The sequence below is a fragment of the Mauremys mutica genome, chromosome 11, assembly GCF_020497125.1.
Source record: "Mauremys mutica isolate MM-2020 ecotype Southern chromosome 11, ASM2049712v1, whole genome shotgun sequence".
Taxonomy (NCBI): Eukaryota; Metazoa; Chordata; order Testudines; family Geoemydidae; genus Mauremys; species Mauremys mutica.
Genome location: NC_059082.1, coordinates 16,204,071 through 16,229,573, shown reverse-complemented (window position 1 = coordinate 16,229,573; position 25,503 = coordinate 16,204,071). Strand labels below are relative to the sequence as shown.

General features: G+C 41.3%; 1 protein-coding gene across 1 annotated transcript in view; it reads right to left on the bottom strand.

The window, feature by feature from the left end:
• Positions 1–25,503, bottom strand: part of LOC123344548 (cell migration inducing hyaluronidase 1) — a 144,030-nt gene that overhangs the window by 50,388 nt on the left and 68,139 nt on the right. Inside the window, exons 2-9 of the mRNA XM_044980893.1 lie at positions 17,144–17,246; positions 13,885–14,037; positions 13,050–13,188; positions 10,559–10,795; positions 9,064–9,243; positions 3,548–3,618; positions 2,704–2,799; positions 1,935–2,056 (exon numbers count right to left, since the gene is read on the bottom strand). Coding sequence (XP_044836828.1) covers positions 1,935–2,056; positions 2,704–2,799; positions 3,548–3,618; positions 9,064–9,243; positions 10,559–10,795; positions 13,050–13,188; positions 13,885–14,037; positions 17,144–17,201 — 1,056 coding nt within the window. The 5' untranslated portion in view covers positions 17,202–17,246. The remainder of the gene's footprint in view (positions 1–1,934; positions 2,057–2,703; positions 2,800–3,547; positions 3,619–9,063; positions 9,244–10,558; positions 10,796–13,049; positions 13,189–13,884; positions 14,038–17,143; positions 17,247–25,503) is intronic.

Below are 25,503 nucleotides of genomic sequence, written 5' to 3'. Positions count from 1 at the left end.
CCTGGGGCCAGACTGTGTCTGATCCTTGCAGGAGAAAGGAGGTGGGAGTCTTCTCTCTCTCTCCCTTGCAAGGGCCAGGGATAATTGTTATCTCTATACTCCGGGAGCACTAGGAATGCTCCCTCATGCACCCTGAGGTCACAAATTGCCCCAAAGGGGGCAAGAAGAGGGGGGCCTCTGCTCTCCCACATACAACCCAGCCTGTGGAGCTGGCTGGGTATGCTGGGAGGGGATCAGGTTACACCACCCCAAGGGATGATTCAATATGTCAAGCATGCGTTCCTCCTGGGGCAGTGAAATCCATACCATCCCCCTTCAAGGCTGGGATTCAATACCACAGTCTAGACCTCTGTTTGCAACCTTTTTTGCCATTGCATAAAAATGCTACACATTGCATAGGACCAGCCAAATAACCTTCATTTTAAAAAGGCACGAGGCTCATAAATGAGTCACCATCTAAATTAGGGGCCTGATCCTGCAACTCCTACTCACTCATATAGGCATGCTCACTGCAATCAATGGGAAACGTGCCCGTGGCTACACATTTCTTGCTCTATTTTGATTCTTCTTGTGCTTAGCATCGTTGGGGCAGGTTAGTTCTGATTACTCAACATCCTCAGCTGGTGTAAACTGATGCAGTCAATGGGCTACACTGATTTACAGCAGCTGAGGATTTAGAAGCTCATGATTTATAACTTTTCAGAAACAGAAAAATATGGTGTTTCTTGTTTCACTTTTAATACATATGAACAAAAGCAACTATTACTTAAATTAGTATCTGGCCTAGTGGCTCTCATGTTCTGAACTGAAATCCCTCTTCCAACACATGAACAAAAGCTGAAATGCAACTAGAGTCAGTTTTACCATTGACCTGGAAGTAATAGTGAACAATGAGGAAAAAAACTGTTCCACAACGAGTAAATTGTCCTGGAAGCCCTTGTTCGTACAGGTAGTCCTCATTGCATGAGTAGTCCAATTAAATTTAATGCAACTATTCTTGCGAGCAAGGGCTACTCAGGTGAGTAAGAGTTTGCTGGATCAATTCCTACATGCCTTAATGCTCAAGCCAACCCTGTAAAAATCCCACAGTACCAATCATTTTATGGTCTTCTGTTAAGCAGCACTTGAGCTGCGGAATTTTATCAACTGGACATTTAAGTATGCAGAGGGAATTTGTCAATGAAAGCCATTTTTCCTTCACACATTAAGTAGTTTTTTCAGTCATAACAAGGTGTACATTTCCCCCTCAACATGTACATTCAAGGATTTAATTACATGTTTCGCACAATGGAATTCAGACTTCTTTCTACCAAAGAAAAAGCAATGGACTTTAAAAAATGACTGCAAGCCCAAAGACATTTTCCCTCATAACCTAATGCAACCTGTAGTTTTAATATTATGATCACATTTTGTGCTTAATTTTTCAGACAGCTTCCATTCTAAGGCCATTTTAGACCCTTGGAAAATTTCCATCCTCTCTTTTTTCCCATTAATCTTCCTGTAGGAAACTACATATTTTGTAGTGCATAGATGCTGTCCACAACCCCATCCACAGCCCTCAAGGTTCCAGAAGTGAGAACTTGAAGAAGAAGATCCAATTCTACAACTCTTCCTCACACCAGTAGTCCTATTGGCTGACCTGGGACTGGTTGTGTGAATAAGGGTTGCAGGATCAGATTCAGAATGAGGAATATAGTTTGTCTTATGAGCCTCCCATTAGTGTTAAACATTTGCCAGCATTGTGGCCAGTCTATGTGCAAGAGCATCAAGAGACGTCTAGAAACAAAATGCATTCACACTCACAACACGGTCACCAAGAAGGCCTGAGGTCTACTAGAACTTTCTTGACTTTGATGCTGCCGTTGGTTGCTTACTATACTGCTATTGCACATCAGGCAAGCTAATCTATAGGGAAAATGGGGAGTTTGTCCTACCTGGATATCAAGGGGGTGACTACAGATTTTGCCTGGGTTTGCCGCTCTGAGGTCAGAAAGTTTCTCCGTGTCTTTGGATCTTGCCTTTTTGGGCTTCTCAAACCACTCTGTCCATTCTACATCTGGAGACAAACAGGAAAGATCGCTTTATAGAAAGCCATACTTAATGCAGCAAAAATGCACTTACCAGCATTTAGTCTCAAATACCATGAACAAGTTACTTCAATAACTGCCTAGTTCCTGGTTCTCCTGGCCAGTCTGGCAGCTACTTTACTGATGCTATGAAGTGTAGCAAGGCAAGGGAGCATGGAATTATTTAAAAGCTACATGGTTTGAGTATATAGCATGAGCATTTCTAACAGCTGTGGAACTCAAATTGTGCCCTTCTCTCTAGAGCCCTCTGTATACAGTACATTCAAGTCTGCTTGTAATCAGCTGCTGTTCGTTAAAGGAATCGCCATTCTGACAAGTGGTGACCACATAATCAAAAGAAATAAGAGGACGTATGTTGGTTTGGTCTTAACACATGGACTGTCACATTCAATGCAAAAAAGACAAAGGATTCAAATCACACAGAGAGTCTTGCAGGGGTTGGAAATTGAGATGCTGCTTGTGTTCTTGTTTGGATTAAAGGCAACCTTAGCAGATATCAGACCCTTTCTTTCTAAAAAGAGGGAATGTGATTGGTGTGAGAAAAAGGAATATTTAAAAAAGCGATTAGCACTGTTTAAGCGCTGTCACTCTGCTAGCAGGCAAACAGATGGCTCACCTTGAACCCACTCACTGGTTGAAGACACATTAAAATGCTCTCCATTCTCAGCCTGGAATAGTTTGAATACTTTGGCCACTGCTGACCCTTTGTGTCCTGTAAAACAATTAACAACAATTTCATGGTTTGCAAGCGATAGAAGCTACTTAATAGGAATGGAGCAAGCCCCTGTTTGTCTCTCTTGGGAGACTAGAGCAGATTCAGTAATTGCCCTCAAAATTTCCAGCAAAATTGTTCCTCCTTCTCTTAGAATGATTTTTCAGATTTTTTCTTCTGCTCAGACTTGATTTTTTGCTAATTCCTCCTCTACAAAAGCAAAGTGAATTAAGCAAATCATATTTTTTTGTTTTATTTTGCATTTTTTGTTCGCTAGTTTACATTGTGAAAAAACAGGTCATTATCTTTATTTAGAAAATACTATGGTATTCCACAGCAAATAGCCTCAAAAACTAGTATAGGCTGCAGGGTTTTGACTCTCATGGTACAATATCAGGTCTTAGATTTGCATCTCATGTTAACTAAGATCGTTCCACTGATTTATGTCAAAAAGATGGATACATAATTTGGCTTCAATAGAACTATACTGATTTATATTAGCTGAGAATCTGGTCCTGTATTTCTGTGTACGAGTGGCCTGTGTCAAATCCCATCCAACTGCATGACAACATGGGGATAATGTAAGGAGGTAAGACTCCTGTTCACAGCTTCAATGTGGTGTCGTATCAGACAGTACAAACATCACGGAACAAATTTATCCCTTACATAATTACACTGACTTCCATGGAATTAAACCAGGGAGGAACTTGCCCAGGCAATTTCAAGCAAGCATTTGCTTCTGCATTACCTAGATATTCAATGTGGTCTTCAACAGAAGAGGAAGGGTTTCCTTTTACTGTAATAAAACTCCAAGGATGCCTGAGAAATCAAGATGAGAAATGATTATATTATTTCATCTGGTACTTGCATGCATCATTTGTTTTCTCCTCCCTGGTGCACCATCTTCAAGACAGACAGATTTATGTGACACTGCAGTTTGTTTTACACTGACAATATCTTAACCCTTAATATGCTTTGCTAAATATGCAACAAGAGAAATGAGGTTTAAAGACAAATATCTTCTTGATATAATTAATCATAGTGTTGTAAAAATGTAACAGGTGGACTTCTTTTTTTATTGAATATCTAAAGAGGCTTTTGTGTGATAGCAACATGGAACACTGGCAATGCCTTTGGGTGGCTGCAATGCTTCCCCCCGCCCCCCCCAAAAAACTTTAAAATAGCCAAATTCGGTTAAGCAAATTGAATTTGTACTGAAATGGTGCAGGTCAGGTTTCAGCCTGTAGTGAGCTGTGGGGGTTTATAATGGACTCTGTTTTATTGATTTTCTGGCAAAAACTGCTATCAGAGGTGCTACAAGAATAGATTTTCTTTACTTTGAACTGTGATCAGGAATGGGGGTTTATGAGCCACGATCACTGGTTCAGCTCCAGCCCCAGGTCAGTAATAAGTGAAGTTTGTTACTATCTGATGGTCACAGGTGAACTCAGTCCAGTATCTACTAGAGAGTTAACAGCAATGCTAGAAATACTAGCATGTGAACTGAACTGGTTTGGGGAACAGAGACTAAATTGCCCTCTCAACTTTGGAGATGAACCCTCTAGAGAAGGGCACTAATGGGTCAGAGCAGGGAGTTTTGTCCTGCTGCTGAATGTGATTTACTGTTATGTGTCTAAATAGACTTCAGCCGTGAATGTTATTAATTAATAATGTGCATCACAACAGAACAAGAAGTGCATTGTGGGACTTCCACTATAGTAGAGAGGCCCCAACATTTAGCAAATAAAAACCCCATTAGAGAAATCCTCTGTCTCTTGGCAAAACTTCCATTGATTTCAATAAAGTCAGGACTTCATGCTAGGAGTCCAAGCCAGTACCTCACACATTGCATTTGATGGTAACTGGAATGTAGGTGAGTTTAAAACCTGCCCTCAGGTGTCTATAGAAAATATATAAGGACGCTAAAAGCCAACTATCAAAAACACACTATATATTACCAGCCATGTCACCTTTATTAGGGCTTGATTCTGTTCCCATTGAAGTCAACGGCTAAATTCACCTTGACTTCAATAGGAGCAGACTCTGAGTAGGCATGGTCCCATGGTGAGAATGGGGGTGACATATACAGCCCCTGTTAATGTAAAGAAAATGGCTTCTCAAAAAATCAAGGCAACTCCAGCAGCTCATCAGTGGCCTGACCACAGGACAGACCAAGGGGAAGCTGCGAAGCTGCCAGCACAACTGCCTGAGGCGTCTGCCAGGGAACCAGATGCTCCTGCTGGAAAACTTTCCTGCACACTGAGTGCCAAAGGCATTGGAGTGCTGTGATCTCCATCCAGAGAGAAAGAGAGGGGTGGGACGGTGGAAGAAATGACATTTTATCACTCAGCAGGCAGGACAGACTTCCCCCCGCCTCCCACCGACTTCCTTTTTTTGGGGTTAACAAAAATAAAAACAAATGACAAAAATATGATTAAAAAATAAACAAGGCCAAAAGCATTCAAAATACATTGCAGAACAGTTCAGTTTGTTCTTAAACTAATATTTGCACCCGTTTCGTTCTTCCCAGTATTTAGTTCCCCGAGATAGTTTATGGCTAATAGCATGGTTAAGCCAGTTCATCCTAATGCACGTGGCCACATGTAACATGTCCTGATGGCGTGAAATGCGAGGACTGAATTCCACTCTCCTTTATGCCTGTATGAACCCAGAGTAGCACCACTGATGCCAGTGTGAGGTTCTGATTAGAACTGTTAGCAGCTAGTGCTGAAAGAGTTTGTCTTGATTGATTTATTTAAAAAAAAAAAGCTCATTATTTAAAGGGCACATTCATTTCTCAGTGAGACAAAGAAGGGGAAGCTCTTCTATTCATTCTGATTTTTCTGGATTCAGCAAATGGGCAACAGGAACAGACATCATGAGCCAGATGCTCAGCTGGTGTAAATCATCATTCCTTTGACTTTAATGGAGCAATGCTGATTTATGGCAGCTCAGGACCTGGTTTAGTGTGACAAAAGTGGAGACAGATGGTTTCTATCTGTCTATCAATCTCCCTGTGTAGCCCATAGTACCAGAAAATTACCCAGGCAGTGACTGAATAACCCGATTCATTTGGCACTTTCAAAAAATGCGAAACAAATCTCTCACCCCAAAATTACTAGCTGGGGTTGCACCAGTTATTGTCTCAGCAACATTCACAACCTGTCATCAGCAATGGACAGAGCGCTGTGCAGATCTGGCACACAGGTGTTTGATTTAGTACCGTCAGGCCGTCAACAAGCCAACAGATGTTTTAGGGTGATCAGAAAGAGAGAGCAATCAATCCACTGCCCATTGTCTGACTCCTCCTCTGCAGTGTAGTTTAGAGGGTGGATATATAATCTAGCAAATCGCCCAGAGTCATTTTTACAAAACTACAGAACTTTATACTGTCCAGAATGAGCAGGGACTTTTTAACTTTGACAGGCACTTACTTTAGCAGTACTAAAAATGTGCCTAAGTGTAGAGTGCACTGAAAATCACTAACTACTACAGAGTAAAAACCTAACAAGAGGCAGCGTGGCATTCAGACTTTCTTGTATGATTATGTAGCTGTTGATATGCAGTATCCAGGCACAGGTTCAAAAATGACAATAAAATAACCTCCAGTCCCTTTCCCTCACTATCTACTGCACTGCAGAGGAGAAAGGGGTCAGATATAATGATCTTTGTTATTATCTGATTCTGGTACAAATATAGGTTTGCAGTTGAGTTTCTGCTCAGAGTAGAGATGGGTCTAAGCTGCAGAATTCAGAACCAAATGAGGTTGTTCCAGTTCAGGCTTTGGGTTCATCCTGGTGTAGAGAAAGGAGCCAGTTGCGAAGTTTGGGATCTGGTTCTGGATAAAGGCATCCCCAGGTTTCAGGGTGTTTGTGAGTCATGTGTTATTTGTGGACCAAACCTTGCAATCCTTAACTCAGGCAAAACTCAGAGAACATTGGCCTCAGTAAATAATGACTTCAACGGGAACTTTGCCTGAGTAAGGATTCCAGGCTTTGATCGTGTATAATTTAGAAGCTAATAATTAGGCACCGGGGCATTGTGGAACAGAGAATCTTTGCTAGTTTGTTATCCTGATCGATTTTTAAAATAACATTTTCAAAAGTGCCTAAGTAAGTTAGGTGTCTAACTCCCATTGAAAGTGTGAGGTGTCTAAAGATGTAGACAGGTGCCTAGTGGGTTTTGAAAATCCCACTAGGCAGCTGTCTACGTCTTTAGACACCTAATACTTATATAAATCGGTCACAGGAGACCAAGACTCATTAAAAAGTCATTGGGACTTCAGAGGTAACGTTTTTTAAAGTGGCAGATGCACTTAACTAGTACACAGGGATGCAAGTATTTTTACAAACCTGTATGTTACACAGTGATCACCCTTAAAGGGTCAACGTTTGCCATGAATTACCACATCAGAATACCCAAGATGTCGCTGTTATTTCCTGTCAATAAGAGGTGCATGCTCCCCACACACGCCAGGTTTTTGCACTTGCTCAAAATTCCATATATAAAATGGAACTGGGGGGACTCTGGCCAGACAACTTTTAGAGGTCCTGTACTAAATCAGTAAGGGCGCTCCCTGAGTGATCCGGAGCAGCACTCTGGCTGTGTGGTCACAACACTGAAATTTGACCTGGCTGCTCCTCGATACAGACAGAGCTGTGGCCAGGCCAAATTTCAGTGAGTGGCATTGCAGGCGGGTGCACAGGGTCACAATGCCACTCAAATTTGGCTTGGCCACCCTTCCATCCAGATGGAAGGGCATCCATGCCAAATTATGTTGCAACTTGGTGCCCAGGGAGTCTGTTCCTGTGGGGTGGAGTTCAGGGGAGCCTGCTGAGAACTCGACTCCTGGCAGCACTGACTCATGCAATGTGTGGGTAAGAGGGGGAGACTCGCCAGCCAAGGGAAATCCAGGGTCTCTGTGGCGGGGGATGAGTGGGCACTGGAATGAGTTCCAGCCAGTGAGGCGGGGGGAAGGAGAACTTTCCCTCTTACCCAAGAAATACCTGAGTTGGCACCACTGTTCCCTATTTTAAAATATAGAAAAATGCTGCAGTAGCTCAAGTAGCAGCGTGGCAAGTGTTAGCTTTTAGATGGCAACTGCTAGTTCATGGCAGAGCTGAGTCATAACACAATGAATCAGATTCTCAGGAGCTGGAAATTAACATTAAAATGCCACTGTTGGATAAAAATACCAGGAGCAGTTTCACCAAAATTATGAAAAAAAAAAATTTTCCCCATTGCAGGATTGGAAAAAAGATGTAGGATTTTCAAAGTCTCTTTCTGTGTCTCAAAATTAGAATTACAGAAGCAGAAATCTGGCTGGCCATTGGGCCATAACATGGACTGTGGGTATCTGGGAGGAAATAGTGGGTTTTTTGTTTGTTCAGTTTTTGTCCTATTTTTTTTTTTGCAGACTAGGTTGTTTCATTAGGAATTCTCAACACAGTGCATCCAATTCCCTGTAACAGATAAGGGACTCTCACGGCTAAGTTTCCTTATATACCAGAATGAAAATGTTCTCCATCTGCAGGTACCTAATTGTCACACAAAGATTGGCCTTTGGCTCTGTTCTTGAAGGATTTTTTAAAAATGGTCCACAATGACTCCTCCAGACTTTACATAGACTATGACCTATTGGGTAACAAACAACCACTTTTTAAAAATGCAGAGCAACGTGATAAACTAGGACTCCAACTGGGCAAATAGTACATATTCTCTAAAACAGTATGTGTGCCAACATATACTGTATATTGGCCAAAGGGCTTTTAGAGTCTACAGGGTAAATATAATGCATACTAAATTATATGCTGCACAAATCCCAAATATACATAATATATTTTCCAGAATGTCTGTCTATGTATTTAGCCAGGGCTATATGGCTGTTATACTAGCCCTAAAGTTTGTTTACCCAAGAGAACGATATGTATATACAATACACTGGATTTATACATACATCTTAAATCTCTAGGGTATGGCATGGAAACAAACAGGAATGGATAATTTGTGGGGTTATCATGGAAAAATACAGGCCTTTTAATGTGAATCATGTGTTATTCCTCAAACTCCTAATAAAAATGCCCAATATAGACAGTGAATGCATCTTAGGCTATTTAATTAACTGCTAAAAGTTCGCACAGAAAAAAGGAAAAAATTTTCACAGTGTGAAAGAACGTTGTGCCTTTGAGAGAGTAGAATTATCTGGCTACATGAAAAGCATAATAAGTGCTCTGTGCTGGCAGAACTGGCAGGATAGGCACATACCTAAACCCAAGATGGAGGAAATGCTTGCTGCCCAGTTTGGTCATTGCTTTCCTGGCTGAGTCATCCAAGTTTCTAGACCCTTCATCATTCACTGCTACTGACAGGATCATGCCATTGTCAATTGCTCTCAAATACTGGACAAGACGGGCACTTTCCCCTTTCAGTTTGTAGGTATCGAACCTAAAGGAAAGAAAATAAGCATTTACACCAGGGAGCATCACACCTTCTGTATATTCCCTCTGGTTAAAAATAGGTATTATATAGAGAGATCTACATGTTTGTATTGCTACAGATACCATTATACATCATTCCTTGCAAAAGTGCTACTTAATAGTATAGTGAAATGGAATGATTATTATACTGGTTTGTTTAAAAGAATACATTATGGTTTTCCATAAAACTAATTCAGAGAATTGCCTAAGATCTAGATAATGAAACAGCAAAATTGTAACAATAACCGTCCCATTTGAGAAATAGTGGCAGGTGAAAAAAGTAGGTGGGTATGTAGGAAGAGAAAAAAAAAACGTTTTTTCTTTTACTGATATACTTTCTAGGATGGTGTTTAGAATTGTTTTTTATCCTAGTTAAAAAAAAGCGTGCCACTACCGGAGTAATACATTACTTATTGTGCAGTTATTTCCTTTTGTAACACCGGATTAGAAATAAGATGCATGCCTGCATTTAAAAAAAAAAACCCTAGCTCTCAGATGAAAACCCCTACAACCAGCAGTTCTTCATAAACATTTTTAAAGCTTCGAATATTTAAAACTGTTAATTGTCTTAATTAGTGGTAACATGTTTTCTTAGAGAAGGGACCCAAATTTGATTGAAATAAGCACAAGGAAAAATGCATCACTTCACTTATTTTTGGTGTGAGACTACAGTGCTGCTTCAGTTGGAATTCAGCCAGCAGCTCTGCATCTCCTTTGAAGTCAATGAGAGGTTTGTCTGAGGCAGTTATTCAGAGCCCGGTTAGGATACTAGCTTGCTTAGATTGTAAGTTTAATGGGGCCCGATCCATCTTTTTGTTCTGTGTTTTACAGCTGTCAGCACAATAGGGTCCTGGTTCACGACTAAGGTCCTAGGAACTACCACAAAACATATAAAATAATAATAATTTCATATGTAATAAATCTAGTACTTGCTAATAACCCATGAGAAAGGAAGTTTCTGGGTAAAATGCCCAGAAAAACCTAAGGACCCCGTGATACGACTGTCTTTGATCCACATTAAGGGCCCGATCCTGCAAGGTGCTGAGCACCATCTACTCTTGCTGACTTTGCAGGGAGCTGAAGTCATTCATCATCTTGCAGGATTGGGCCCTAATTTGGTTATGGAGACTACGGAATTGAAAAAAGCTATAGTGAGGCATACAATGAGACCTACATAACTCTGTCACTGGAAATTCCCTTTGCCCATCTCTGATCTGACGGTGATGCTGCCTTCAAGGTAATGTCAAAAGTTTCCAGATACTGATGGCTCTACACTGACTCACCGATCTGAATGGATGACTGCCCCTGTTTTTGGGTCAATAACATGGACAATGACACCTCGATGCCCCCAGCTCCTTTCAAAGTAGTAGCCACCTTCTTCCATGCCACCAGGGTGAAGAGTCTTGTTTAGAAAAGTCCAGGACAACTTTTTCTCACCATGGATCTCAAGGGTTCCACCTCGACTGACTCCAATATATTTTTGCCCAAAGTCAGCGTCTGGCTGGATGCCATCATCTGCTCTGTAGGGTAAAAAATATACACAGATAGATGAATTAGAATATTTTACTACCAAGCCAACACGAAGCCTCCCACCAAGTGCGGATAGTGCCCGACAGAAGAGGAAGCAACATGTTTAGAATGTATTTCTTTCAAGAGATCCTAAGGAATGCAAAATGCTGGGACTATAGAAAATAAATTCTTTGTCTGAAATAACACTAAACAACAGCGGTCAGACAATTTAGGACAGACATGGCAGCTGACTCATTATCACCAGTTTGTTCTTTTAGATTACTATCGACATTCCACTTTGGAGGCTTGTTGACACACAAAAGTTGTACTGGTAGGAAAGCAGTACAACACACCTAGTGTGGATATAGTTATATTGGTATAAATGGGCTTACACAAGGATAGCTTTTCCCATATGGGAAGGGGAATATGCTATGCTGCTATATCTGCATGCACACTAGCGGTTGTAACTGTATAACTATTTTTTTTTAAAGCAAACCACATCCCTAGCTGAAGTAGTTATATCAGTATAAAAGCTGTGTATCAACCAGGCCTGAATGAATAGAAAGTAATATTTACCAACTTGAAACAGTAAAGCACTTTGCACAGAAGTGAAGTCTATTTCTTTGACTGAGTTACCTCTAGTGACACTACACCCCATATTCTTCATAGAGATATTGTTAGAATATGAACATGGCATAACTAAGATATGTTTCACGTAAGATGGATCGTGTGAGGTATCATTGGAAAGGTTATGATGTAAGGACTATGATTATCCTATTTGTATGCATGTATCATTTCTGTATCTGAAGTTAAGAATATTGCCTATGTAACAATTACAACTGTGTTTATACCTGGGGAATGCCCACCAGACAGTAGGCAATCAGCCTGGATGGGCCATTAGGGAGAACAATAGGACTCTGAAGATGCTAATCTCCCACCTTCCTGAGAAGCTTCCTGGGATGCTGCTTTGACATGGCAAGGTCATGTATCATGTCACCTGGTACTGGACCCCATCTTGGCCTACTAGTATTTGTCCACTAATAGTGGTGGGGACCAAATGGGGAAACAAAGGATTCCCACCATATATAAATCCCATTTAAGGCAGGGAAGTGAGTTAATCTAGGTCTGTTCTTCACTGAATCCTTGCCCAAGATGACTGCTGACAACACCTAAGACTGATCTGGGGAAGAAAGGACTGGACCCAAGCTAGAAGGTGTCTGGCCTGTGAAAGGAATATCTGGAGTTCTAAACTGCAAGCAAGAGCAGTTCGTCTACAAGAAACTCTGCAACCTGCTTAAAACAACATTTAGGGTGAGAAATTACTACTTGTAGCCAGTTTCTTTAGTGGATTAAGTTTAGTTTGCGTGTTTGCTTCATTTGCTCAGCAATCTGCTTTGCTCTGTTTGCTACGCCTTGTAATCACTTAAAATCTATCCTTTGTAGTTAATAAATTTGGTTTTGGTTTCTATAAACCAGTTTGTGCAATTCATAACTGGGGGGCAAAAAGCTGTGCAGATCTTCCTCCACATTGAAGGAGGGAGCGAATTTCATGAACTTAAACTGTACGGTTTTCTGTGCCACACAAGACAATACAATTCTGGGTTTACACTCCAGAGGGGGTGTACCCTTGAGTGCTGGGGAATTCTCGAGCTGAGTCTTCACACGCAGTGTCTGTGTCTTTCTGCAGCTGGCGGTGGCCCTGCCAGTGTGTGCGGGAGGAGGTTTCAGAGCCTGGCTCAGCAGGGCAGTGTAACGGAACCCAGACTGGTGGAACTGGCAGGCTCAGTGGTACCCCAGTACATCAGGGACACCTGTCACACCTCTCCCTCTCTCTGGCATAAGGAGGAAAGAAATTTAGGCAGGAAAATTTTCAGACCAAGGTAACCGCAAGAAAATAATGGAAACGTTGGGCCTTTTTTCCTGTGACTTTAAAATATTTGAAAGAATGGATAGGCTACAAAACCTCTTGAGCAAGACAGCTAATGAGATCAATTGGTGGTGAAATATGTGGCAGTTTTGTGATAGGTCAAACAGGACTCAAAACCAGGTCCCAAAGTTTCTCTCTCGCTTTTTTTTTTGGTAAAGTTAATTAGCTCAATAGGCCAAGAAGCCTCCCACAAAGCATTGTTTGCATGAGTGATTCATATTTAATGTCAGTGAAACCTTAACTGCGATTATTATTTTGTATCTCTGTGTTGTGAAAGGGAACATGTAATACAGAGATCTAGCACTAAGTTAGGGGATTCATGTTCTTTAGGTACATACCGCCCATATAAGATGATCATCACATTACTTTGGTATGGACATAGCTCACTGCCGATATGTAGCTCTCCTCCATTTTCAATCAATATATGTCGAGTTCGCAAAACTATAGGCTGTGTATTGTCCTTAATTACCAGTTTTCCTAAGGAAAAAAATAATGGTATGAAGTTTTAAAACATAGCAAGTCACCAGAGTTAGTGGTGCTATTGTGCAAAAAGCAGGGCCAGCTTTCCCAATTACATGAGAGAGAAATGTCAAACATATTCCCCAAAACTGCTTTAGGGCCAGATCCTAAAGTGTTTATTTGGCTTTGACTCAGACAAACTCTCACTGAACTCAATGGAGTTTTGTATAGAGAAGGACTGAATAGGAGACTGCACAAGGACTTACGAGTTAATGCTGAATAAAAGTGGTTAATGCTAGCAGTCATCAGCAACAAAATAGGATACTGTCCTTTTAGTCAAAGAGTAAACACATATCTGCCTTGTCCTGAGACCCTAAGAATATCCTTGCTTCATTATGACATTATCTGTACAGCAAATTGCTAGGATAGGGTTTACAAAGGAAACTGTAGGACCAGAACTATTAATCAAGTTGATGTATTTTTGTAAATTCTCCAGAGAAGACAACAAACAAGCTACTCTTAGCTGCCCAGAGCTGATATCATCCCTATCATCACCCACCCTGGTACGAAATTGAAGTTGGCATTATCCAATATTTGCTCTACCTCATAGCACCCTGGAGGAAGCTGTCCCTGTGCCATGTGCGCTGATCTAAGTAGACCTAATGGAGAACCCTTGTCCCCTGGCTTGGCTCTCAGGCTGGCAGAAGGATTTACCTCCGTCTGTGATGTGGATAGAGTGGACGGTTGCAGAGGAAGAGAGAAGGAGCTTCCTGCCTTTGCTGATTTCAATGTGTTGCTCTTCATCATGACCAGCGTTCCAGGGTTCCAGCTCAGGATCCTGATCAGGACACGCTGAGGCTGCTTCTGCTGATAGAGATGAAGGGAGATGATACAATTATCCTGGATTCACTCAAGAAAGAAAATGTTACATCTATGCCCTTGATGTTGTCATGCTCGATAAATTACATTCAAAGAGGATGCCTCTTCCCTGAAATGCAAAGATGTCCCACCTTGATTGGACTGTATTTGGGTCATGATAACAGGAAAACGATAAGTTTGGGAACATAGATTCATAGCCTATCAGGGCTGGAAGGGACCTCAGGAGGTCATCTAGTCCAAACCCCTGCTCAAAGTAGAACCAATCCCCCAGCTAAATCATCCCAGCCAGGGCTTTGTCAAGCCTGACCTTAAAAACCTCTAAAAAAGGAGATTCCATCACCTCCCTAGGTAACCCATTCCAGTGCTTCACCATCCTCCTAAGGAAAACCTTTTTCACAATATCCAACCTAAACCTCCCCTACTGCAACTTGAGACCATTACTCCATGCTCTGCTGGACTCAGGAAGCACAAAAAACCTTACTACCTTGCACAGCAAAACATCACTGGTCCCACCGCATCAAGATAATGGTAGAGAAAAGGGGAGGATTTTGCCCTTAATGTTACAGCTCTGCCTGTCAATGTCCAGCTATAATATGGGCAGTCTGTCACTAGCTGCACAAAGGTGTCTGCTCTGGGGAGCAAATGAAAAAGGAGAAAATAAGACCCAACCTGAACCATCACCTAAACATGAGCTAATGCCAAACAATACCTGTGAGGTTGGTAAACTTAAAGGGGGAAAAAAGCCATACATTTCTACAACCTTTACTCTTCAGTTGGGATTGGAAGCATGAATGGTTTAAATACCATAATAGCCAGGATAGTTCTCAGGGAGATTCCAGTCTGACCAAAGCCAGGAAGAGCTAGAAATCTCATGAGAGAATGGTTGGCTTCATTATATCTTTCACACAGAAGAGAAGGATCCACCCTCCCGAGGGTTGCACATCATTGGTCTCCACATACATACACACACATCTCAATTGTGCTCATGCACCAAACCCAAGGGCATCTCATGTTACAAGTATTTAAGATAAGATATTTCTCTGCTTTAATCTTACCCAACACATTAGCCCCACGTCTACTCTAGTTCAACAAGGGGTGTGTGTGTGTGTGTGTTTGTTTCATGATGGTTAAAAACTTCCTAATGAAAGAAGATTGTTTAAACTCCCATTGTCCTCAATGAATCCTTTCCCGCAGGTTCTCATCAGTTCTTGGAACTTCGCCTAGTGCGATCAGTTTTAAGACTCTCTCACTGTCAAGATCTCCCTCACTGACATCAAGAAATACTGACACAATTAGGGAGCTATATAGTCTGTATTCTTTTGCCACTAGAAAACAAGAAGGACAATTGGAATTCTGTAACATCCTGAACAAAATCTGTCCATCTGCAGTCAGTTTTCCTGTCAGATCCCAAATCAACTCCAACTCTTAAGAAAACAATAGAATTTGATCAGCCACTGGTTTGGTGTCTCTGAAGGACATCCTCTATTGAGACTCCAAAGGACCAGTTATCTAGGGTAGCAAGTGACATTTCATGTGTGCAACATGTGTCCTGGCTCTAGATGAGTTCTTTATACAGAAATGCAGGGATCGCGTCAAAGAATGCTAATAATTGTGGAGCGTGATTCAAACACTGAAAAACATTGAGGACTCAAATCAAATATGTGCACCAGCTCAAACTGGAGTGATTCCATTGGTATCAATGGTATTCCTCCCAATTTACACTGGAGCAGAATAGATCAGACTCAGGCTCCTGATCTCTACTGGGAGACGTACAGAATTAATAAGAGTAGCCTGAAAAAGAAATAATTCAGGCAGTAGATAGAACTTGCATTGCAAGCAGATGCCTGAAAATAACACTAATTTGAATAGACAACAGTCAAAAGAAATGATCGAGGGTTCTACAAGGGACAAGAATAATTGGAAGTGTGCTCACATCGAGATTATAAAAATCAATCACAGACACTGACATTTGAGTCAAATGTAAAGGTGTAATCTTCCAAACAGGCTAAGCTGGATGGGTAAAAGGCAGCTCATTCTTATTATTTGTTTTTCGTGGGTGCTTTCCCAACATTCAAGAAAAGACAGCACCAGCCCTGAGGAATTCAGAGTCTAACAACAGGCAGAGAAGTAGACAGAGGTTAGGGGGAGGGGATTTACTCTTATGACTTGGATTTAAATTAGCAAAAGCCAGGATAATTCAGAGTTAAAGGTCCAAGCTCCTTTCTTAACCCATTCATACCAGGAGCAGTGGAGAAACTCTACAATCCAATCCTAGTCTGTGTTCTCCAGCAAGACATCCATTGCCAGCCATAGAAGGACTGAAACAGCTAAAGGGTTAACTGGTTCTCTAGTACCCATTTACTTCATCACAGATCTAATGTCAGCCTTATCTATGAATCTCCTGGTCTTTTTGCACTCAGATGCCAGCTCCCCTTCAGGGCACTCTGTGGAATTAGCTAAGTTTCCTTTTGGGCCTAAAATTCCCAAAGCAAAGCAGAGAGTGTACCTCATGTTGTTGCTTAATGATGGCTTTGGGGGTTAAATTAGGGAGAATTAAAAAAAAGTCAGAAACAAATCAGCCATACTTAGAATATAGAGAATACCACAGTGAGGAGAGATGTAGCTGGGAAAGGGTGAACCTAATGCATGAAATGCTTTTACATTTATCAGCAAGACCCAGAGAAGGACCGAGGAAGCATCCTGGGACAGGATGGCTTTTTGCTCTCCCCATAATTTCTAATGTTCTAGCCGTGAGGGCAGAGCTAGGACAATGCAATAAAATGCTCAAAGCACATCTCAGAATGACAGCTCTTGGGCTATTTTATAAACTTGGCTTATTCAGCTTCTTCACTTCACATAGCATTTTCAATTGCTTAGTAGTTTTCTCCTTTGCCTTTAACGAAGCTGCTCTAAACTAGGGAGGCTGGTGAACTTGGGAAACAAATCCTGTTATGTATTTCCCCACACTGCTTGTGCTATAAGCTCCCTGCAGACACTGCATCAAGGACTGAAAAGACACCTGACCTACAGCTGCACTTTCCCGAGTTACAAATACTGTTGTTATTTAGATACCATCTGTTGGCTGGAAACTTACCTGTGCGTACAGAAGAGATTACAAATAGAAGAGAAACAAAACTGATGACCAGGTCCATCCTGGGAAGGGACGCTGCTTTCAGTATTCTTAGTTCTGTGGAGACCTGTGACAAAGAACACCAAGACAGGAATTAGATCTTTGTCAACTCAAGCATATTTTAAGCAAAAGTTACACAGGACATGGAGAAAGGGTTACAGCCTGTTTTCTGACTAAGCAGGTCTTCACTTTTCACCCTTCTTGACTTGTTAGAGAAGAACAGGAAAACAAGAACACCCCTCACCCAACATATTCCCCTTTGTTAGGTTTAATATTCAGATATTCAAACATGTACACAGAAGGAAATCACAACATGTGACAGGAAACCTCTTAGGAATGCAGTATAAACACATATGGTATCAGGACTGTGGATGGCTGCATACTCACATGTGCAACCCTCCCCCCCAGAATGAAAACAACACAGGATCAGATTTTCAGAGTGGCCTCAATGTGAGTACCTTAAAGCATATGCCTGTGTTCTGGCAACCGTGTTCAGTGCATCCCAAAATTCTGACCTGTGGTCACAGTTGCAGTTTTGAATCTGCACCTTCTGGACTTTTGGGTGCTCAGTCACTCAGCCACTCCAAATTGCAATTCTGGGAACAAAGCTAAAGGATGCTTTTAGAAATTTCCCCCCTGAAGATCTAGCTTCAGTGTCATGAAATTTAGATTTGGAGTGGGCTGGAGCGCTGTCTTTAAGTAATCCCACTGTGTCTAGGATTACTGTGATTATAGCCCATATGCTAAGAGGCCTGATTATGCAACTCTGCCTCATGCTGGTGAGAGTTCATGGACATGAATAGTCCCACGGAGGTCAAGGGTTATGTATTTCTGTGCATACTACTTATGTAAAATGTTCACTAGTATGTATTTGTAAGGCACTGTTTAAAATCCATATTCTTTAACCAGTATAGTCCTTGGAGCCATTACATTTCATTGTGCAATTCTGTAGTGATGGACTTTTAAAGAAACTTGTTTGTAATCTGTATAATGGTTATAACATAATACAGAGTCAGCATATGATTAGACAGATTGTTCATTCATCTGTTATATCCATAGGGTTCTTCTGTATATCAACTAACATCAGTTTAGGCTCCTCTTCGTATTTACATACATTTGCTTTTAAAGTAACTGATAGTTGTGTGAGCATCTTGAGAGCAGTCTCTTCAAACACAATGTTTGGTTGCAAATAAGACCCTTAGGTTCTTTTCCAAATTAAATAAACCTCGTTATGCAGACACAAGGAACCTATTCATATTGCAAAGTAAAAGAGTGTCAAATATTTGTTTAGAAAAATCACATTGGTTTGGAGTTATACAGGTAAAAACAATAAAAGATAACTCTGGGGAGCTCCAATTTCTTACCTAAGAAAACTTCAATTATTGTACTTATCCTAATTAAAAAAAAACCCCAAGATTTAGTCTGGAACAAATTCCACAGCTGAAATAAATACAGGAGGTGTCCGCGCTGTGCATGTAAATGGTAAAATTTTAATTACAACTACTTACCCAAAACATATTGCCATGAAATTTGAGGCATTGTATTAAAAGTAGCATTATAACCAAATTTGTCAAGAATAGGGTGATCAGATGTCCTGATTTTATAGAGACAGTCCTGATATTTGGGGCTTTGTCTTATATAGGCACCTATTATCCCCCACTCCCTGTCCCGATTTTTCACACTTGCAGTCTGGTCACCCTGGTCAAGAAACTTCCCAACGGGAAATAAGTTTGCTTGTACAGTTGTAGGGCATAGTAACATGAGGATTGCTGGTCACATGGCTCATGCCCACTGAGTGAAAGCAACATTCTATCCATGAGTGACAATACAGACAGCATGCCACGTGATACTCAGTGTTAAAAAGGATATTGCAGGATAGTAGAGAAAAAGCAATACACACAGTAATAGTGTTGGTCTGAATTTTGTCATCAAACCTTCCCACCAAACTCCCCCCCCCCCAAAAAAAGGAAGCCATTTTCATCAAAATGATTTGAAGAACATGCCAACTTTGACAAAATAGATGAAGTGAAACATTTCAATAATGTTAAAACATCCTGTTTTGGCATTTTCAGTATCAAACACTTTGATTTTTCATTTCAAAATGACTTTTCCAAATGAAATAGAAACATTTCATTTTAATTTTGACTTTTTAACTTTCTTCAAACTGTTTTTTATATAAAAACACTTTGAAGAAAGTTAAAAAGTCAAAATTAAAATGAAATGTTTCTGTTTTATCAAAACGAAATGTCCCAGGTGTTTAAAAACATGACTTTTTTAGAATTTCATTTTTCTGGAAATTAAAAAAATTTTTCATTCCATTTTGGAACTGGTGAAATTTCAAAATAATGGAATTTCCTGCAAAATGGAAAATCTATTTTCTGCCTAGCTCTACTCAGTAATGGCTTAATCTCCGATTGATGTACATTTTCAGTGAGTAGTAACCGTTCAGTAGGATTGTGGTCAGAACTAAGCAGCATGTGTCTGACCATTTAACAGTGTCAACATTTTATACGCTAACAATGTTATAGTAAGTGTTATTGAAGTACCAGTGACCATTAAAAAGTCAACATTTGCCCACTGTTATTACACAATCTGATTTGAAATAGGGTAAGTATTGTCTATTTTAAGTATAAGCACAAACTGTGCTGTTGTGATACCGCAGTATAGCGGTGCATGTGGAAGCGACTTTGTAATGATGACTGAGGCACATCAGTTTTGTTTGAAGGCATACATTTTCTAAAATGAATGGTTTGGTCTTTCATTTATAACACATTGGTTAGATACAAAAGGTATGAAGTTTGACAGTGATAGCATGCATTTTCTATCTCATTATTGGGTAGTAAAGAAATTTCTTTGCCAGCATGCAAGGACAGTTGTCACTTCCTCTGGCCATTGCTTCCTTTGGAGGCAACAGCTATGGTTTACTGCCAGACAGTGCCAAATGGCTTTGTCCTCAAGCTCGCACAGCATGGTGTGGACCAAGAATACAACATTTAAAATATAGATATTTTTGGAGATGCCGCTTGTGTTGGGCCCAAATAACTTCTGCAGAATCTAAACTGCTGTGATTAAAACAAGCTCTTTCCTGTTCTCTGACTAAATGGAAGGGGGGCTCAGTTCAGTTCTCAGTGTTCACTAGCACTGTTAGTACAAACTGGCATCCTTTTTGGATGTCCCAGAGAGGCCAAGGAGAACAAGTTCCGCTCCCACTACAAACAGTGCCTCTGCTGGGCCAGATTTGAATTACACTGACAGAGCCATGTGGGAAAAATACAGTTCCTGTTCTGGGGATAAACAGAAGATCTCAGGTTCCATGGGTGTCAATTCAACACCTTTCACAAGTGCTAGAGTCAAACAATTAAAAAAAAAATTAAGAAGGGGAAAAATGACTCTTTTCATTCATGCCTTCCGTGCGGGAGGGTTTCAGAATAGTGCCTGCTGCAAATGGGTTGTTTTGTTAGCTTAGAGTCATGTGGGAATAAAGCAATCAAGCTCCAGCTTACTTGAACGGACGCCATATTATTAAGTTCAACTATGAAGTAATAATTTCTGTCAACAAATGGCTATATATATTCAAATATTCTGAAAGCGTAAGGGCTGTGAAAGAATCCTTCTAAATAAATCTTGAATGTTTCTCAAACTCCATCCGCAAATTCTCTGTTGGGTGAGAAAAGTTTTTTTCATTTAGCCGTTAAAAGCCACCTGGCAATTGTGAGTGGGAGTCATATCCCTACGTCTGGCAAGACACACTCTTTGGAAGGATCCAACAGCTGGGAATCATTTCAAAAAGAGTGAATATTAGCAGACAATGCTAAAAGTAGATACAGGAAGCCATTAGTCAGTGCTTAGATGGCTGCTACTGCAGGTGTCAATAGTCATAATGCACTAGAAAGCATTAAAGAATTCTGTAGAAAGGAGCCCCCTGATCTATCTAGTTCTTCGCAGTTGTATGCTGAAGCAGACAGAGAACAGATGGTGCTGAGGGGAAAATGTAAACATACATTTAAAGACAGCTTGAGATTTAAAAAAATTCATAATGAAATCATAAGTGTGGGCTCCCTAAAGCTCCTCAGTAAGTGGGGCACAGGTGGGGGAAGGGAGAATTACTCTTCTCCTCACAGGTACGTCTCGTGGTTGTCAGGGTAATAGCCCAATCTGACTGATGACTGCAAAGAACATTGAAAGTCATTTTGTGTTACAGATGTCTTTGGTGCTATTAAACTGGTAACAATGTAGAGGAACATGCTCAGTTGAAAGAGAAGCCTGTAATCTCCACACTAACTGGAAAGTGGAAAATGGGCAGAAATGGCAAGCATTTAAACAGGAGCACTCCCTTTCTTTTTTCTCCTCTCACAGTATAGCGGGTAGGACGCTGGACTGGGACTCAGGAGATTGGGGTTAAATTTCTGACTCAATAACGGATTTCCTGCATGATCCTGGGCAAGTCACTTAATCTCTCTGTGCCTCAGTTCCCCTCTGTAAAATGGGGATAAATGACATTTCCCTTCCTCACAGGGGTATTGTGAGGATAGTATTCATTACTGATTATGAGGTATTCAATTATTACTACAATGCTGAAGCCATAGAAGTACCAAGACAGGTAGATAGTTATCTAGTAGCCTAGACACCCTGGCCAAGATTTTCAAAAGTGACTCATGACTGTGGATAGCTCAGATTCTGGGACCAATACGATATACCTGGAATGGGGCTGATCATTAGAATGTGGGTCCTCAACACTTTCTGAAAATGAAGCTCCTTTAGGGTGTCTGAAGGTAGGCATCCAAAAATGGCTGGGGACACCTGAAGTCACTAGTAGTTACTTATGAAAAGTTTGGCCTATGGGCCTGAGCCTTCTCACACTGAAGTCAAGGAAGAACTTTTATAAACTAGAACGGAAAATGGACATGGGAAAGTATATAGCACCTTAGCTACTCTAGAATCTCTTTGTAAGATCGGTGGTCCACAGAGCAGATTTGCACAGAACAGTACACATACTTAAAGAGAGATAAAAGAGATGATCTGGTGTTTCTTTTAATGGAATTGCCAAGCTGAGTGATATCAGAGAGACAACATCACCAGATTGTGTGTCCCACTGCATGCTGTGCTTGGTGAAAACTGGAGCTTTCATTATACTTAGGAAAGATTAGTCTGAACCCATGCATTTCAGTGTTTTGGTGGCCAGTTCAGAAGTGCATCGAAAGCTTCCTTGTTCATGTGCAAAGCGCTCTGGGCTGATCAGGAAACTGATTTCTGAGAAAGGAATGGGAGGTTTAATTAGCGCCTATGCTGTCCTTTTACTGCCATCACACTTGTGATGACAGTTCACATTCCCTATGCTGAGAGAATATTGCTCTTTGCCTGTAACCGGCCATTTCACATCTTAACTCAAGCTGGGAAAACTGACTTGACAAGTACATTTGGCTTTCTTCACCTTGGATACATCCGCCTTTCTTTACACTGACATTCCTGAGCTAGGGTGAACCATCGCACAGCAGGCTGCTAATACATTTCTGTAGTTATTTAAAAGCCTTCATCCAGCCCTGCCACCATGCAAACAAATATCCAGGGATTTCCAATTCAAATGCTTGCACGACCTTAGCCCCAGTGACATAAATGCAGCATTGTTAAATCTTAAATGGTACTGTACATGAGTTTGATGTTGTTTTTGACATCTGTACATTAGGCAGATTTTTTGTGGCAAGGCAAGGGAAAAGGGAACCAAATAAAGATGATGATCTTGAAGTAGAATAGTTGAACCAATCATTCTTTACAATTGGCTTAATACTTGAGCCAGAAACAGAACCTAATCGCTCTCTCTCAACCTGGATTCCCTATCAATTTATCTAACATTTTCCTCTCCTGGGAAGGGGATTTAGTTCAGTTCCTCTCTACGTATACTTGCTGCAAGTTCTTTCATTCTGATTCCTCCAAGCAGATCCTGGGAGGTGCTGAGTGCTTTTATCTCCTACCAATTTCAGAGGAAGTTGAAGAAGGAGAGCACTTCATAAAAATCAGACCCACAGGCCTCTAAAGTTTTGGGCAGCATTTTTCAAAACACGTAGGTCATTTAGAAGCCTAAGTCCCACTTTCAAAAGTGATTTAGGCACGAAGGAGGCTACGTCTCACAAAGTCAATGAGACTTAGGTGGTTTAAAAATGTCTACCCTTTGCAAATAAAGGAGAAGGAAAGCCTTTGTGTATTACTCAGGAAGATGGCCAGTTGTCTCAGACTGGCAGTTGGTGGCATAATGTAATGCGCATATTGGCTGCATTTGGAGGTGGGTGCATTTACACATTTGCTAAGACGCAGCACAGGAATTTTTTGCAAATACAGCTAAGTTCCCTGGACAAATGGGGCCAAGTTTTGAAGAGGTCTAAGCCAGCCTCTTTATTTGCACCCACACACTCATATATGCAGTTTTTAGTGCACGCGCCATTGAAATTTAGAAGCAGCTTTTGAAACATTTGTCTCTGGTATCCTCAGGGGCGGCTTTAGGTATTTTGCCGCCCCAAGCACGGCAGGCAGGGTGCATTCGGCGGCTTGCCTGTGGGAGGTCCCCGGTCCCACGGATTCAGCAGCACACCTGCGGGAGGTCCGCCGAAGCCGCGGGACCAGCGGACCCTCCGCAGGCATGCCGCCGAAGGCAACCTGCCTGCCGCCCTCGCGGCGACCGGCAGAGTGCCCCCCGTGGCTTGCCACCCCAGGCACACGCTTGGCGTGCTGGTGTCTGGAGCCGCCCCTGGGTATCCTGAGTGTCCAGGTGGAAATAGTGTCCTTTGTTGAATGTTCATAGCTTTGGGGTCTCTTTAACCCTGATTGGAAGGAAAGTTTTTCCAGCATCCCAACGGGATAGTCACACAGCACTACCCAGGGTTCCACATTGGGATGCAAATATTTTTCTTTTTGCTTTTGTGGCACTTTACTCTTTGTGTCTGGCTCACCGTAGCTCCTTGCCTGTTTCCCCTGGACACTTGCCACTTGGCTTAATTTTGGGAGGAAAGGTATTCTTCAGAAGGTTGGGTACACGACTCTCCTTCCCCCAGCTTCTCCTTCACCAGCTGTTAGCTTTAGACTGGGTTTAGGACTCTGCGTTATATTACTAGGATTCAGGATCTGGACCTGTCTGATATGATCAAATAAATCTCCAGGATAATAAAGAGCATGTACCATCAGTGATTTGTTCCAATGTTGGGGCTCAAACTCACAGCCAAATACCTCTTGCTCTTATGGCCTCAGAAAACTGAATTGGGTTATAACAGGACTTCAAAAGGACTTAACAGTGCTGCTTGAAGGGTTCAGTCTTCATCTTATCTAGATTTTTATATAACACTCATCACCTCATATAGAGCTTGATCCTGCTTCCTTTTCCTCCAGTGGCCCATGGAATTTATCACATCACTTTGTACATTACCTTTTGAACCTCATCAAGGTCTTCCTCAGTCTGGCTAATGATCCAGAAAAAAAGCTCTGTTACCTGTTGTTTTGGCAATGAATCCACAATCCACTCCTTTCCTCAGGCAGTTTCTCTCTGACCACCTCAGGTGTCCTACCTCATAGGCTCAAGAGATCAAGTCACTCAGAGTGCTCTGAATCGCGTCAGCTTTGTAGCACAATGGCTTGGTCCCACGTCAGTGGCATGACGTTGCTGGACAGTGAGTATGCAAGCCATTCATCAGAGAGCAAGAATCTAGCCAACAAAACACTAACCTCAACATGTAAAAGTCTCTTTGGTTGTTTCAGCTGTGAAGTCTTCAAAGCACAGAACAGATATTAGTAATGCAGCCCTCACCTCCCTGGCCCATAACTTGTGCACATGTATCAAAAATTCAAAGGAGAAACAAAGCAGTAGTGCAGAATATGGGTCTACTCAGTGAAATAAGGCTTAGCTTTAATATGCAACGCTCCCATTACATAATATACTGAGGAAAGAAGTGGAGTTAATTCTATAGAAGGACTAGTATAAAATTACCAATCTATCCAAAATAATTTCTATAAGGCTATCTATTAACATGGCTTTATACACACACATTGGAGACATATAGGTATGTTTATAGACATTACATTCACATACGTGTATACAAATTTTATACATATAGTATAAAAATGATGTCAACATCTATGCATTAACATTTCTGATAGGACTGACTCCATCACTTGAGTCAGAATTTCACTCACCTCATTCAGTTTCAGTCAAGGGAGATGCCAAAAGCAAGATGGAGTCATGATGACCACACATGGGGAGAGTTTGAAGGCCCCTGGCCTGGCCTTTCATTTTGAACTATCTTCCCTTCCATTCAATCTGTTTGACCCCCTCATTGAAGCTG